This window comes from Corapipo altera, unplaced genomic scaffold, assembly GCF_003945725.1.
Source record: "Corapipo altera isolate COAL_440 unplaced genomic scaffold, ASM394572v1 55, whole genome shotgun sequence".
NCBI lineage: Eukaryota > Metazoa > Chordata > Aves > Passeriformes > Pipridae > Corapipo > Corapipo altera.
In genome coordinates this window covers 2972632-2987494 of record NW_020884882.1, presented here as the reverse complement: position 1 = coordinate 2987494, position 14863 = coordinate 2972632, and the positions used below count along the sequence as shown (strand labels likewise).

At 52.0% G+C, this 14863-nt stretch overlaps 1 protein-coding gene and 1 long non-coding RNA gene across 3 annotated transcripts; one reads left to right on the top strand and one right to left on the bottom strand.

The window, feature by feature from the left end:
• Nucleotides 1-2151: 2151 nt before the first annotated feature.
• LOC113945671 lies at nucleotides 2152-5907 on the top strand. Of its 2 annotated transcripts, none has more exons than XR_003527167.1 (3): nucleotides 2152-2586; nucleotides 2760-3816; nucleotides 5795-5907. It is a non-coding gene; the product is annotated as an uncharacterized LOC113945671 (long non-coding RNA). The 2 variants fall into 2 exon arrangements; XR_003527166.1 differs by having other exon boundaries at nucleotides 2171-2928; nucleotides 3556-3816.
• On the bottom strand, nucleotides 4275-14201 carry GLYCTK (glycerate kinase). Its single transcript, XM_027640118.1, is given in 6 exon segments — nucleotides 4275-7525; nucleotides 8170-8345; nucleotides 10176-10327; nucleotides 10676-10928; nucleotides 10931-11069; nucleotides 12992-14201. Coding segments are annotated over 5 exon segments (1518 nt in total). The 5' UTR covers nucleotides 10962-11069; nucleotides 12992-14201; the 3' UTR covers nucleotides 4275-6619.
• Nucleotides 14202-14863: the final 662 nt, after the last annotated feature.

Sequence of the window (14863 nt, the reverse complement as noted above, 5' to 3'; positions counted from 1 at the left end):
TGCCCCCATGACCCCCAAAATAAATCTTTATTTATTTTTTTTTAACCTCTTTGCACTTTTTGTGGCAGGGAAACTTTTGCCAAGAGAAGTCATGCTCTAGTGGGATGCTGCTTTAGGAAGGGACAACCCTGTCTCAGCCAAACCTGAGCCTTCTGGGGCAAATCCTCTGGCACCAAACTCCAGCAGGGACCTGTGGGAGAGACTCCATTGCTGCCAGCTGGTTTTAGTTGCCACGGGAGGGATTAACAGGAGGTTGAAACCAGGTTTTGAAGCTCTCCTCTTCCTGCTTTCCCTCTGCCTCATGCTCCTGGTTTTCCTTCACACAGCTCTCCTCGAAAATCACTTGTTCTAGATTAGGCTACAGACTGGAGTTATCTTCCTTTTATTTATTAGGGTAATTATACCTAATGATTCACATGCTCGGGGAGAGTAATTGCTCCCAAATACAGCACCAGCAGTGTTCTTACCCAGCCGGGGTGCAGTGATTCACAAACGCATCTTTTCGTACCATTTATCAAGTGATGATCCTGTAATTGCTGACTTGATTTGGAGGCAGTTAAGGAGCGATTGAGGACCCGGCAGCACTGGCATTGTGTCCATTTCCCTCTGGTGTGGTGGTCACTTGTGTGTGTCTCCTCCCTGCCACGCTGACAGTTGTAACCACTCGCCTCCTGTGTGGGTTTTGCTGGGGATTTTGGTTGGGTTGAGCCCCTTGAGCTGCAGGGTTTGTGCTTTCTGAAGAGCCGTGGTGCCTGGTCTGGCAAATTCTGTGGCACGGCCTGGCTGAGGGAGAGCCAGGGCTGTCCCCCTCCAGAGTGGGGAGAACCCCTCCATCCTCCCAAAATATGGCTTGGCCCTCGCCTCTTCAGAGCTCTTGGAGCAGATGGGTGAGAGCTTGTGCTACCCCAGCGAGGGGACCTTTCCCTGAGGACTCCTGCCCATCTACCATGCAGGGTGGGCAGGAACATCCCATGAGGGATGGATGATGTACAGAGTCCACCCTGCTGAGCTGCTCCAGCCCTGGGAGAAACCTGGATGCTGGGGATGGAAGGATGTTTCTGGGGGTGTTTTGAAGAGTGTTGATGTTCCCAGTGCTGCCATGAGGCTTGGAAAGGCAGCCTGAGGCTTGAAATTCTTAAGGGGAGCCCAGGGTGATGGCTTTGGAGTGACTTGTCCCCTCTGGTGCTGCCCAAGACAACACTGTGGTGCTTGGCTGGAGGCTGCTGGTTGGCTGTGCTCTCCTGGGCCAGCAAAAACAGTTTTTTTGGTACTGGGTGGAGAGCAGAGAGTGTATTGCTACTTTGCTTTTTTTTTTTTTTTTTTAAGCTTCCCTTCTCAGTGTGTGTCTGGGCTGTATTGCATGAGCCTGCACCCATCACCCATCTCCTCCTGCCCCAAGTGCTGCTCCAGGTCTCCCATCCCGTGGATGCCAGAATTGCCACTGGGATGTGAGCAGAAAGGCAGGAGAGGAGGTGGCACAAACGGCCCTTTCTGCTGGCCAGCACTTGGCTTTATCCCCAGCACTGCTTGGGTGGGCTCGTGAGGGAGCCTGCCCTGGTTGTCCCCCACCCCCAAAATGTGGGGCTGTGCCAGTGCCTTTCAGTAGGTGTTCAATGGAGTAATAGCTCCCTGGTTTCATTCCACCCACATCCACCTCCTTAGTGGAGGATCTGTGCTCGTTCTCGCTGGTGCCTGGCCCCCTGTCAAGAGCTCCTGCAGGCAGCCAGGAGCTGCTCCTAATGGGCTGCCAGGGGATTTGGACTCTGACAGCTGGGTGCTGACAGCTCCCTGCAACTGCTCGCTTCACCCGCTGGGCTCTCCTCTCCACAGTCAGATGGAGAAGGATGCTCCAACCTCTGTGGCGAGGAGGCTGGCTCCTCTTTCTCCCCTCCCCGGGTGTTTGTGATGGTACTGGAGGTTTGTGGTGCCCATTGCCTTGGTGGGGATGATGGTGGTGCAAGCAGAGGTCCCTAGGCTGGAGGAGCCCCTGCAGGGTGATGTTTCAGGTTGGGGACTGGAAGAGGGGAGGAGGTCTGGATATACCACAGGGCAAGTCTTGTCACAGCTCCCAGCAGGGAGCTGGGGTGGCAGGCCTTTGCTAGCTGGGAGCAAGTGCTGACACCTCCTGGGGCTGCCTCTCCAGCAGCTCTGGGGCCTCCCGTGCTTTCCCCTGGCTGACACATCGCCTCTCTTCTCTGTTTGATGCAGGGCTCCTCTGTGTCCCCACAGACCCTGTGCAGGGGCTGGTGGCTGCTTCTGGGGGCTCCCCAGGGCCCAGTTCCATTCCAGCGGGGGCCGTGGCAGCTACTGCAGAGGGACTGTCCCATCACCCTGCCAGCACGGAACAACTCACAGCCTGCTGTCTTGTATGGCTTTTTATTCCTATGTGATTATACATCCCACTTCATATAGGGATTGAAGCCGTGCAATACGCCGGGGTCCTACGGCGGAGAGCAGCTCCTGTGCCGTGGGAGCCAGACTCGAAGGAGCCTCCAGAGCTGTCCCCTGGGGTGCTGGAGGAAGACTGCTGGCCTCAGCCTGGACTCTGTCCTGCTTCCCAGGCTACCCAGCCCTCTTGGGCTGCAGGTGAGGGGTGCCAAGATGCTTGGGGTGAGGCCAGCACAAGCCCACTCCTCCTTGCACTGCACCCTCTTGCAAAGGTGGGCCTGGTTCTGCACCATGTGTGCTGTGGAGAGACCTGGTAACTGTCCTGATGGGCTCATCTCTGGGAAACCTGCTTCTTTGGTTTTGGCCCCCAGTATCGCAGGAGATGGGTGACAACCTCTGGGTGCAGGCACTGCTGGCAGGACAGGGGAGGAGGAAGAGGAAGAAGAGGAAAAATGAGCTGAGGAATGGCCACCAGAGAAGGGCTGCCCCAAGCACAACTCTCTTCAAAGTTTCTCAAGAGGCTTCAGCTACTCTTTCAAGGTTTGCGTTAAATCTGTCACATTAGCGAAAATAGTGAAAATTGTGGCTTGTGGAGGAGATGAAAGGCAGCCCCTTCCAATGCCTCCATAAAGGAAGGGCCCCATTAACACCTAGTGAAATATTAGCCATTAATCAGGCTCTGTGCAAAATAAAACCATCCACATTTATCATTATTGGATCCTTAATGAAGTGATAATGGAAATGCTGGGGAGCTGTGATATTAATGTCTTCTAAGAGGCAAGAGCAGAGCCAAGGGCGGCAGCCAAGATTTTTAATTTACTGGCAAAAGCTCGTGCTGTTAATAACGCAGTTACTTCTCCTGGCCATTAGCACTGTTTGGCTATGAGCTGCCAGCTTAGGGGAGCAAATCGACCCTGAACGTACCTGGGCTTTGCTCACTCACTCCCCAGCCAGCATCTGGGCATGTTTTCCCAGTGACTGTCCTAGTGTCCCCTGCCCATGTACAGGGACATGGCCCGGGAGGTGTTGGCCATCTCCACCCAGATCTCTCCTGGAGGCTGGCTGGTATAGAAAGTTTTGCTTTTCTGATAGAAAAGGAAGGGACTGGGAGCATCAAACCCAAGTGGCTCTTGTTGTCCTCATTCTCTGTGTGACTTGTTGCCTTAGGCAGAAGCACCCTGGAGCCAGGATGGCATGGAGCTGCTCCCAGCACAGCCTGCACACTGGGATCATGGGTTGTGACCATGGCTGCACTCTGGGTTTCTTCACTTGCCCGGGTTCACTCCCATGATGCCAATATCCCATCCAGGACAGCGTCGGCAAGCTGCAAAGCCCTGCTCAGCTGTGGTGACTCACTCAAGCTCCCAATGGGAAAGTCATCGTTCCTGGCAGGCCCTGACAGCCCAGAGGCAAATCATTACTAGGCAGGTAAGAGATGCTCGTGTCTCAAGATGCAATTGTTAGCACACAAATCCTGCTAAACCCGACCAGTGTGGCCCAAATGTATGCTGGCTCATGCGTGGGGCCTTTTGCTGTCTGTGAAGGGACTGCAGGTCAGAGAGAGCTGGCTTTGGGCTGGAGCAGGAACAGACAATTCCCTGCTGAGCACTGTCCAAAGGAATAAAACAATATTTTTTCTGTGAGGGGTGCCCAAACTCCAATGCTCCTTTTGTCCCTAGGTAGAAGGTCCACCCAAGCAACCCTTTGGAAATGCAGCTTCGAGCTGTCCAGGTAGAAGCATCAGAAAACTATTTCTGTAGCCTGGGTATCCTTAGTGAACCTCTCCCTCTCCTGTTATCTCTTCACTAGGAAAGAAAGGACAAGAACAAAACCCATATATGGTGGCCAAGCAAAGGTAGATGTGAAGTGTACTTCAAACAGCTCCATCCTTTCAACAAATCTTTTATTAGCCTTTTCTCCTCTCCAACACACATTCTTTAATTGCTAGTGAAAAACCACCATTCAGAAAGCAAGGACACTGCTCAGGGTATCTGGGGTAGGCATTTCCCAGGAGAAGCCAGCCAGCACTAGCCCAAGGTCTTCTGAACTTGGCTGCAGCTCTAAGGGCCAGCGTGGTGCTCAGCAGTGTGGCAGACCTGTGGGCAGGGGGTTATTGTGGGCCTATGGCTCACTGGACCTGCTGCTGAAGGTGCCAGTGACCCTTCTGCCAGGCACCCCAGCCTGAAACTGGAGTCACTCTGCATTCCACTGGAGCAGAACTGGCCAGGAAGCATTCCCAGCACTGTGGAGCCAGCTTTAGCCAGTTATCCTGGCTGCAGCCCATACTTGTGGCTGTATCTCCGTGCGTTGGTGCCCCTGTGGAGCTGGCCTGCTGGGCATGGAGCAGGCGACCTGCCAGCGACCTCCGGAGAAAAGCACACGGCACAAAGCAGCTTCTCCTGCACAACCACCCCCTGACATTACACAGGGGCACAGGGAGCTTTATAACGCTTGGCACACTTCCCCCAGCAGATCTTGGAGCTGTTTGCCAGTGTGAGCAAGTTCAGGCATGTTACGGAAGACTTTCAGACTCTGAGGACAAGTGAGATGCATGGATGGGTTTAAACCATCCCAGGCAAGACCAGGGTTTTGAAATCCCCAGGCTTGTGCCTTACACTGTGCCTGGGCTGTAGCCCAGACAGTCCAGCTGCCAGCCTGGCATCAATACTGGGCCCCGTGATGGTCCTGCTGATATCCCTACTTGTTAGTTGTTGGCTTCAAAACCAAAATAGGAGGTGTTGTATCCTCCTCAAAAATCCACTCTCCGATCCAGGTGGGTGCAGGACTGCTCAGTGAGATACACCACGACTCACGGTGTTGGCACAACAGTGCGTTTATGTCACGAGATGAGATCAGCCACACGGAGTAGGTCGGTCTGTCTGGAAAGAGTCTGAGTCAAGCGTGTCCTATTACATTATAGCTGGATTTTCAAAGGAGCTCAGCTCCCACTTAGGCTCTGTAACAAACAGCCGGATATTCAAAAGGAGTCGGACGTGCTGGGTCATACCGGCTGCTGAGCTGAAGTCCTTTGAATATCCAGCCAAAACCATCAACGTGCCTGTTGCTACAGGCAAAGCCCTTCTGAAATCCAGCCTCACTGTGGGCTGCACATCCTGGGAAACCCGGCTCATCTCTGCTCTCCCGCATATCGCACTGCAGTAGGTGACAAAACCACGATAAACCACCGTGTCCTTGTACATGTGGGGGAGCAGCTCCCTGTCAGAGCACAGCTCTGGCAGCTTTGCCCTTTGATCAGCTCAGCAGCATGGGTCAGGAGAGCTGAGCGTGAAGGTTTCCTTGCCTTTTGTTCTGTGGAATTAGCAGAGTTAATCAGAGTGACAGCGACTTCTGCCTCAGCGCAGAAGAAAGGTCAGTGGCTCAGGCTGGATGCGTGACTGTTTTCTAGGCAGTTGGAAAACAACACCACGAAAGCTCATAGCGTACATGCTGCTGGCATGGAGGCTCTCCCATCAGGGATCAGCAGGGAAGATATTCCTGTGGAGGGAAGGAGGCTGGAGGAGCCACTGCACTTTGTTCATCCCCTTCCTTAAGTGAAGGTATGGAACCCTCTATGTCACTGTGCACTGCCTGTGTCACCCATCCAGTGTCTCTGCCAATATGCTCCTTAGCCACACTCCCGGGTTTGCATCATGCTGGACTTGTGGTCTCTGTGTCGCCTCATACACTGCTGTGGGAGGAACTGCAGGGCACTGTGCTGGTGCGTGGAGTGGGTGCTGGGTATTCCCACCATATCCCTCCAGCACGTTCACGCTTCAGGTGAGCAGGCCTTGCTGTCACTGCTTTTACATCCTTCAGTCACTGTAATGCACTTCTGTGAACCTGCAAAAGCTCCCTCCTGAGCTGCTCTTGAGCAACAGTGCAGTGAGGTTTCTCCCTGGCAGCCCTGCCATGGCCTCAACTTCCCCATATTTTTTAACTGTAGTTGCAGCATGTTAAGTCTTCAACTTCACTTGAAGTCACAAGCATGTTAAATCCAGCTTCCTTGTCTGCAATGTGACCTCTTACCTTTCTCTGATCACCCCAGTTACAAGTGCTTGCTTTTGCTGTGGACATCCACTCATGTCTCTAATTAGTGGATTCTTTCTGTAAAGATACCACCACCCTCAACAGTGAGTCCTAATTTAAGTAGCTCGCATTTGTCTGCAGTAATGATGCTTTCATTTACTCCTGGTTCTAATTAAGTGCATCTGGATATCTGCAGAGGGACATCTCATGATCTCTCCAAGGCTCTAATTAAAATGGCCTGAATGTCCATGACATTGGTGCCCGTCAAGCCTGTCACCAGGAGGTGATGCCCACCTTGGAACTGGCTGAAGAAGGTGTAGGAGTCGTTGTTCCTGAGAAAAGCTTCCACGTCCAGGCCCTCCTGAAGCGCCTCAGCCACTAGCCCTGGGCTGCAGAAGGCTCCTGCTGCCTCCGTCGGCCCATCCTGCCCATCTGTTCCCCCGCTGAAGAAGATGATCTCACACCTCCCTTGGGGGCTGCTGCCTTCCATGGCCTGTGCCCTGTGCAGCCCCAGCCCCACGCACAGGGCCAGCTCCTGGTTCCTCCCTCCCTTGCCGCTCCCTTGAAGCTGGACTGTGGTTTCTCCACCAGCCAGGATGCAGACTGGTCTTTCAGGCCCTAATCCTCGCAGGGCCTGTAGAAACTTGGCAAGGTCCAAACCTGGGATCTCCAGCTCTGCCGCCAGCTGCAGGAGATTGCCCCTCACCTCATCACCGAGGGGCTCTTCTGTGCGGCCGGCGAGGCCCAGGCAGACCAGCCGGATCAGCTGGCAGTACAGCGTGGAGACACGGCCGACCTCCCCACGGATTGCTGCACTCAGAACCAGAGCTGCGTAGCCCAGGCTCTCAGCGTGGTGTTTGGCCTCGTCTAAAGCCAGAGTATTTGACCCAATGATGATGTTGGAAACATGGGAGTAGTTTTCTGGAGCGGTGGGCTTGGTGGGAGAGCTGGAGAGGACCGTTTCCACTGACTTGGGCAGGTTGTGCAGCAGGTTGTATTTGGCAAGTACCTGAAGGCAGTCTTGGACACTGTGGGAGCTGGCAGCAGTGGGCCCACTCGCTATGATATCCAGGGGGTCACCAATCACATCAGACAGGATGAGACTCACCACCTACGGAAAGAAATGCCGTAGAAGAAAGAAATAGATTATTGCAGGAGGCAGAGACAGGTGACTACACAAGAGCCCTGGCATAAGTATTGCTCTGAGTTACACTTGCAGTACCCCCACATCAAAGCAGATGGAAACAGGGCAGGGAAATTTTGTTTTATGGTCCTGTAAGCGTCACCTTGCCCTTCTTGAACCCACAGATCTACAGTCCTCTTTGATGCTGGACCATCACTTTGGAAGATGTAACCTGTGACACTGCACTTGTCAGGCCCAGCATAGTGAGGGTTCAGTGATGGCACATGCTGAGAACAGCCCCCAGGGGAGCCAAGGGTCAGAGCAAGACTTGAAAGTGCTGTGGTGAAGCACCAGCACTTAGAGGTGCCTGCCAGGTGTGGGTTGGGGTGTGCTGAGAGTGGTGTGATGATGGCTGATGATTGCCAAGCCCGAATTCCCCCTGTTCCACCTCTGTCTCCCTGAGAGTTTGGGTCCTCAGTGAAATCTCAGCTACAGAGTCCCAAAACAGCGTGCAAAGGTTGTTCACTTAGTAAGGAAAAAGCCCTGCAAGCATGCTTAGGTAAGTTGACTGAACCTCTGCTTTGGGGGTAGGTGGGTGATCTGTGGGCAAGCAGGGCCTTCCCCGTGGTTACCTGTGCGGGATATGCGAGCTGGGCCAGCCCTCCTCCCTTCAGCACGGACAGAGTCTTCCGGACAATGTTCAGCTCCTGTATGGCAGCTCCTCGGGAAGCCAGCATCTTTGTGAGCTTCTCCTTCTCTTCAAGGAGGATGGGAGGGATGGGAGCAGGCAGCAGGGCTGATCCACCCCCTAGGATGCAGAAGAGACGGCAAGGACATCAGGATAGCAGGAAAAGGAGGACAGAAAAGAGCAAGGCTTGAGCTTTTCCTCTTCCCCCACTAGTGTATGGAGGGAAGGCAATTGAGGACCTAAGCTAACATCTCTGGAGAATTCAGTCTTCACCAATGGGTTTTAATAACTGCTGTCCTGTACTCTTTGCAGTCTGCTATGCTTCACCTGGCAGTGTAAACCATGCCAGACCAGGATACCACATGCCTCCAGTGTTGTGGGGATGACAGAAAAGGGACAGCAACTACTATCACCAGTACTCTGGGCTACTAGTGTGTCCTTACATTGATATTCACCTGGAGGGGTGAGCAGGGAGCACAGCATCCATAGCTCACACAGTAGTCTGTGCTATGCACATGGAGACACTGCCTGCTTTGGTGGCTCCATATTCAGGACACTGAGTAAAAAAACCAAACAAAAACCAACAAAAAACCCCCTATCAACTATGGATGCAGCAAGACTGGAAATCCCTGAACTGTGTTCATCTTGGTCTGGGAGGAAAGGAAGGGGAAGATAGTAATGCAAAGGACAAAGCACACCCTGAGTCCAGGGGTCCAGCCTCAACAACGGAAATCCTGTCTGATACAAGCAGGCATTGGAAACGTGGAAAAGAAGGCAAGGTTCTAATGGAAAAGTGGATGGAAAATACAGAGGAGAAAAGAGCAAGAACTGAGCAGAGAGAACACGCACAGAAGTACAGCTGAAAGATACTGTCAAAAGGCAAAGCCTGCTCAGAGGTTTGAGACAAATCAGCATCAATAAAACATGATGAGCAAGAAAAACAAATGCAAATGCCTGTGTTTCAGTCAATAGCCAGGGATCTAGCTGAGAGGTAGGAGCAGTTGGGGACCGGCTGCTGTGTGGGAGTGCACATGCAAAGGGAGTCACAGCCACGGGGAGATCCTGCACAGGCTCCCTGAAGGGCTGAGGAGTCTCTTGGAGATCCCCATAGCCAAAAGACAGGAGGAAGCCCAGGGGAATCCCCAGCAAGCACAACTAGATTCCAGTCACTTGGGTGTCTGCCTAATGGCATTACTGTCTCTGGACCAGATCAGGCTTCAGCATCCACAGAGGAATAAACACTGAGCAGAGAAGACCGAGGGGTTTCTGCAGAGCCCCTGTGTGCTTTTGTCCTGTGACACCCACAGCCAGCTGAGCTCAGGCTGGGGCAATGGCAGTGCATCCCTCTGATACCCCATATCCACTCTCCTCAAACAGCCCTGGGTCTGGGGACACCCTGGGGTCCCAGCAGCCAGGGCCTGGAGTTGTGCAGGACTGACCCCTGCAAGGCACTGTGCTGGTACCTGGAGGCTGCATTTCCACTGGCTGGGAGGCAGCCAAGCCCTAGGAAGGGTCAGTCACGAATCTCAGCTTACAGACTCACACCCCTGCAAAAATTTAGAGTGTGCCAGTCCACTAAGTGCTTGGATCTCCAAGTCTGCATCCCCAAATGTAAGAAGGGGGCAGGAAGAAAGCGTCTCCTTGCCAAGAGGTGAGAACAGAGCCCAGGCTGTGCCCAGAGGTGCCATCTCACAGTGGTGGCACAACTATAGGACCCAGCCTGTGCAGCTCAGGTACTCCACAGTGCTGGGAGGCAGTGTGTCCACCGCAGCAGTGGGAAGCCCTGTGCTCTCCCTTGCTGCAACCCTGGAGAAAGGATGGTGGAAGGGAGAGGAAAAATCACAGAGGTACAAGGGTCCATGCTGAAAGGCCTGGCACAGCACAGCGTTCCCTTGCTTCATGGCCATGGATGGCCTCAGGATACCCCATTCTCTGGGGGCCCCACACTACCTGAAATAAGCACGAGGAGCAGGTCATCTGCAGTCAGACCCTCAGCCAGCTGCTGTATGGCAACAGCTCCCTTCAGAGCCTCTGCATCTGGGAGGTTGTTCTTGGCACCCTCGATGACCTGGATTTTGCTGTGTGGCTTCAGCAGCATCTCCCTGGTGAGATGAGAGAGGCAGTCACACCACTGACTTGTGCACCTACACAGGCAGCCAGGCTGTCACTCTGCCAGTGCCTGCTGCACCAGAGGTGTACAGCAAGTGACTAGGACAGGGAGATGGCCTTTGCTGGAGAGGCAGCACATCCAGCACAAGAGGTGGGGTCTGTTACTGGTGCCACTGGGACATGATGGTGGTTTAGGATGAGAGCAGTGGGTTGGATGGGATGGGCAACAGAGCGAGGGCAGCTGGAAGGGACTGAAGGGGTTCACAGCAACATCCCACAGAGGACAAATCTGGTAGCCTACCTCCCCCCCCCTTAAACTGTCCAGAAACAGTCCTCCTTACTGCATTCCTGCTCGCTGCAGGCTCTCCTGGATGCCGAGTGGCACACTGATGACACCACGGATGAGGTGGTCTCCCAGGATCTCTTCTGCTGCTGCAGCCATCCCCAGCACAGCTTTTCCAAAACCCACCAGGTACAGGTCCCTCTTCACTGGAAAGGCCTGGCCCTTCACCAGCAGCTGAGGGCACCTATCCCCCTGGAGTTTCAGAGCCCTCTTCATCATCGGGGCCGGGCGGACGGTGCCCACCGCGCTGCGAAGAGGGACAGCGCATGCTCTCGTAGGGACATTCTGCACAGGGTGGCCAGGCTGAGCCAGTCTGTGTTGTGGGGTGGGCTTGTACACGCTCTGCCAGCACTGGCAAGGCCTCTAGAGCTGGGACAGCTGAAGCCTCCAACCTGCAAGGGAAAGTGAACATTTTTGCTAGCAGAAGAGACAGGGCTGTCACAGAGGGAGCAGGGAGGTCAAAACATGAACCATGAAGCTCTAGCTCCTGTTTCCTCCAGATTAAGGTGCCATATGAACAGCATTTTCAAACTTCTCACCAGGCAGGAAGGAGGGAAGGACAGTGTCACATTCAAACTACCTGTCAGCTTGTGATTCCTCTGCAATCCCATCACCTCCCGCAGGGAAGGTGAGCTCTGCCAGCCAGCTTCTCCATCACTGTCGCTTTGCCACTGGCAAGCCATCATTTCTATTTGCTCAGCGTTTGACACCTTTCCAAACTGTGGAAACTGCTCTCTGTCCTAGAGAGAGCAGGGCATCTGGGTGGAACAGCTTTTCACTACATTAACTCCCTTCCTCGTGCTGGCCAAATGCTGATCTCATTCTCTGGCTGTGCATTGTCCCATGTGTCCCTGCAGCATAAGACATGGACTCAGGAGAAACAACAGGCTTGCTGGCTGCCTGATCCCTTGCTGCTGGTGGCCACAGAGAGACCAGTAATGAGGTTTCCTCACCAAACAGCAAATTAACACAAAGCTTCATTTGCCTTTATGTTTTAGTCCTCTCATTATCCATTAAAATCACATTTAGAGCCCAAATAATACTTCAGATCCAGGCGAAGTTGCCAGCCGTGTCTGTGAAAGCCCATTTGAGCTGGTCTCCACTGAGCATTAGCATTATATGCAACAGATTTGTGCATGGACCGAAAGATCTCAGCTGCTCAAGGGCAGATACTTGTCTTGACAGAGGAAAGGCAGCCCCTGCCAGCACACAGGCATCTATTCCCTCCCAGCGCTTCTCCTTCCTTCTGTTAACTGGCAGCAAGTTCACTGCCGGTTTCTCAGGATCAAAGATCCCTGTGATCTGCATCCCTCCCGCTCACGGCAATCAAGGCAAGGTGCCAGGAGGCTCAAGCAGCCCGGGCAACACACTCAATCACAGACTCAATCAAATTACCTGAGAGAGTTAATCCTCTCTCTGGTAAGTGGAGTGTTTCAGTGCAAGTGGCTGGATTCTTCTGTAAAAGCTCAGGAGTCCAGAGGTCTCTTTGTCCTGACACTCCCATAGCATTGCAAGGTGTTAATGATTAAGCCACAGAAGCTTTTCAACAGCTCCTCTAGGCCTAAATCTGCCTTAATTTTGCTGTAGGGACCCAAAGGCTCTACACAAAAAACCCTCTACACAAGCACCTTCTCAGGCACACTCTGAAATCTATTGGACAAGGGACTTGCAGGTAAAGGTATATGGAGAATCAAAGGTTTGTCAGGGAAAGAAACCTAAGAATCACTGATTTTGGAAAAGACCCTTAAGATCGAGCCTAACCATAAATTATTTAATACTTAGGAGAACAGATTTTAAAGGCAAAAGCCAAGGCAGATTAACTTCCTATCTGTACTCTCTTCAGATATTGTTCAGGACTGGCTTTTCAACCATGAGAGAAGAGAATAAAAGACAGGGCGTCCTGACCACTTTGTTACTAGACTCTTAAACTTCATGGCAGCTGATGCTGCGAGCAGCACAAACCACTGACCCCTCTTCAGTGAGAGCCACAGTGACTGTGCTGCTCGCAGTGAAGTTAGCTGTGCACCTCTCTGGAACTGAGATTAGCATCTCTGTTCCCAGCAGGTCTCTGATTCACCTGGCAGCACAGTGCAATCAGAAGAAGGTGTTACAAAGCAGAGGTGCATCATGCCCCAGATCACCTCCCCTAAGCTGCGATACAGGGTTTGCAGAAGTGGCTGGAGAAAAAGGCTTAAATGGAGCCAGGGGAATTGCAGAAAATAAAGCCCCAGAGTTTTTAAGAGGCTCTGTCTCTACCTTGATGTTTCTGTGCACGGCTGACCCTGAAGACCGGGGGAATTGAGCACAAGCAGACCTGCAACAGTGGCTCCTGTCACACGTGCCCTCCTGGCGGCTCTGTTCAGCTCCAGCTCCAGACACAACACAGCAGGCATGAGTTGTTTAAGAGAAATCCTCTCCTACTGGAGCTGGAAAATAAATGCCAGTTTAATTCATCTGGCACTTGTGTACATACTGCTAATGCTTGCTCTGGAAAGCATTTCACTACAATAGCAGGCATGTAATCTGTTTTCTGCACTCTGAACTCAGATTATATTTTAACCATCGAGGCCTGATCCGGAGTCTGGTGAAGTCAGCAAGTGTCTTTGCTTCTCAGGATTTTAGGGCACACTGCCTGACACTGATCTCAGAGCCCAGGTGTAAATGCAGAGTAAACATGGTGTAAAAACCCACTTGCAATCAGAGGTTATCCAACTTCATACCAATGCAACAGAGAGCTGAATTTGGCACAGATCCATTAGCTTTGGATGTCTCAGTGTGTAACTCTGCTCCTTGTCAGCTCTGATTAGACACACAGGCTCACTGGAGGCTCCCCTTGGAATGGGGGTGCTGCTAATGATGCCACAAATCCATTTTTATGTAATTTATTTATACAGTCTCAGGCACTGGGTACTAAATGTCATCAGGAAACAGCTATAAATTAAAAGTGCTATGAAATCCAATATAGATATTAACGAAAAAAAATAAAACTCCTACTCATTTTTCTGGGGATTTAAAAACAAGATCAAGAGGACTGAACATCACCCAAAACACAGGCAGTCATGGAAAGAAAAATAACCCAAATGGCAGCTTTTAGACTCCCTCCAGAGATGGTGGGTTTAGAAATGATGTAACTGCCCGTCAGCTGCTGCATATTGCACGTGGGGAAATTACACCCTCACATCCCTGCATTTCCCTCTTCCCACTGCTGGCTAGGAGGAATCTGGGCTGGGAGAAGGGGCTGATGATGTGACTCATATTGCTTCATGCACTGATCTTTGTTTCCTACTTTCTCAGGGAAAACACATAGGGATGTATGAGCCCTCTTCTGTATGGATATAAGGTGATCTGTTATAGGATGAGCGGGGATCAGGTTTCACACCTTCCCTTTGTCCCCGTTTGGGATAATTTGGAGTTGGGATAGTCTTTTGAAAAGTTTTCTAGAAGTTTGCACTAAGCTTAGGAAGAAAATGATGCTAAGAATTACCTGTTCCAAAGACAGCTGGAGGATTGTAAGGGGTTTAGATTAATCCCCTTTAAATGAAAACTTCCTCAGCTTTCATTGATGAATAATCTACACACTTATAATAAATCTACACACACCATTAAAAGCTCTTTCTTCACAGGGCTCCTCCTAAGCCTGCAGAAATTTCCACTGTTAGCTCTCACACTGAAAAGCAGCAAAACCCCAGCTTATTTTCACCTTCTCTGGGAAAGAGGGAGGGAGAGGAGCTGGACTGTGATAAAATACAGGCAAAACACTCGTTTGCATTACCTTTTATTAACTTTTTAATTAAGGCAATTCTGCAGGCAAGGAGCCAAAGTCAGAGGGAGACAGAAACAATCCAGCAGTAGGGGCAGAAATGCAGTAAAGCTGCCAAGTAAATTGGATGGTGGCAGGAGACCAAAAGCATGGACATAGCGGGGCAGAGCCTCAGCCATAAACTTGGAGTCACACTGGGGAGGAAAACAGTGAACAAATGAGCTGGCCATGCCCATGCAGTGAGAAAAATGAGCCAGCACCTCACTCCATGGCAGCTGCTTGAAAGCCAGAAAAATATTCCTTTCTAGGGGCCAGTCTGCCATCGCTGGGCAGAGCTGAGCTATTCCAGGTGCCGTGGTTGGGGGTTTGTTCAAGGATTTGCATCATGGGCTTGTGGTTTTCTTGAAGTTGGGGTAATTGAGCTTG